General features: G+C 55.4%; 1 protein-coding gene across 1 annotated transcript in view; it reads left to right on the top strand.

Annotated features, from left to right (window-relative positions):
- Positions 1-547, top strand: part of P2RX5 (purinergic receptor P2X 5) — a 16633-nt gene that overhangs the window by 8977 nt on the left and 7109 nt on the right. The window contains exon 10 of the mRNA XM_042780502.1: positions 113-200. Within this exon, the coding sequence (XP_042636436.1) occupies positions 113-200 (88 nt within the window). The remainder of the gene's footprint in view (positions 1-112; positions 201-547) is intronic.

Here is a 547-nt window from a genome sequence, read left to right as displayed (position 1 = left end):
GGGGTGGTAGAACGAAGAACTGATAAATAACATTTTTGGCATTTGTGGAAAAAAGGAGGTGTGCAGTGCCCAGGGGGAAGGAGGTTAGAAGGGGCCCTGGGCCTTCTCACGCTGCCTTCCTCTCTCTCTTCCAGGCAGGGAAGTTCAGCATCATCCCTACTGTCATCAACGTGGGCTCTGGGGTGGCACTCATGGGAGCCGTGAGTACCTTCCTCTGTTTTTCCTCTTCCTGGGGCTCAGCAGAGACAGCTGCCAGGAGGAACACCCTAGTGCCCCAGAAAGAATGAGAGCTGGTGGGCTCTGAGTGGATGGAGGTGGAAGGCTTTCTGGGATTTCACTCCCCAGGGGCAGTGACTGCCCCGCTCCAGAGCCAGAGGCTGTAGGTGGGGCTTGGGTCAGCCCCCAGCCATGGTGTGGGGTTCTCTGGGATCTTAGGTCAGTCCCTGAAAGTCTTAAGCCTCCCTCTCCACTTCTGCCAAAAGGAGGCAGGATTAGGCTATTCAGGGTTTCTGAACCTCAACACTGTTTGGACACCATCATTGTTGTG

The sequence above is a fragment of the Orycteropus afer genome, unplaced genomic scaffold, assembly GCF_000298275.1.
Source record: "Orycteropus afer afer isolate SDZICR_OR568_19922 unplaced genomic scaffold, OryAfe1.0 scaffold00042, whole genome shotgun sequence".
NCBI lineage: Eukaryota > Metazoa > Chordata > Mammalia > Tubulidentata > Orycteropodidae > Orycteropus > Orycteropus afer.
Note: the sequence above shows the minus strand (reverse complement) of the source record. Positions and strands in the feature narration are given on the sequence as shown.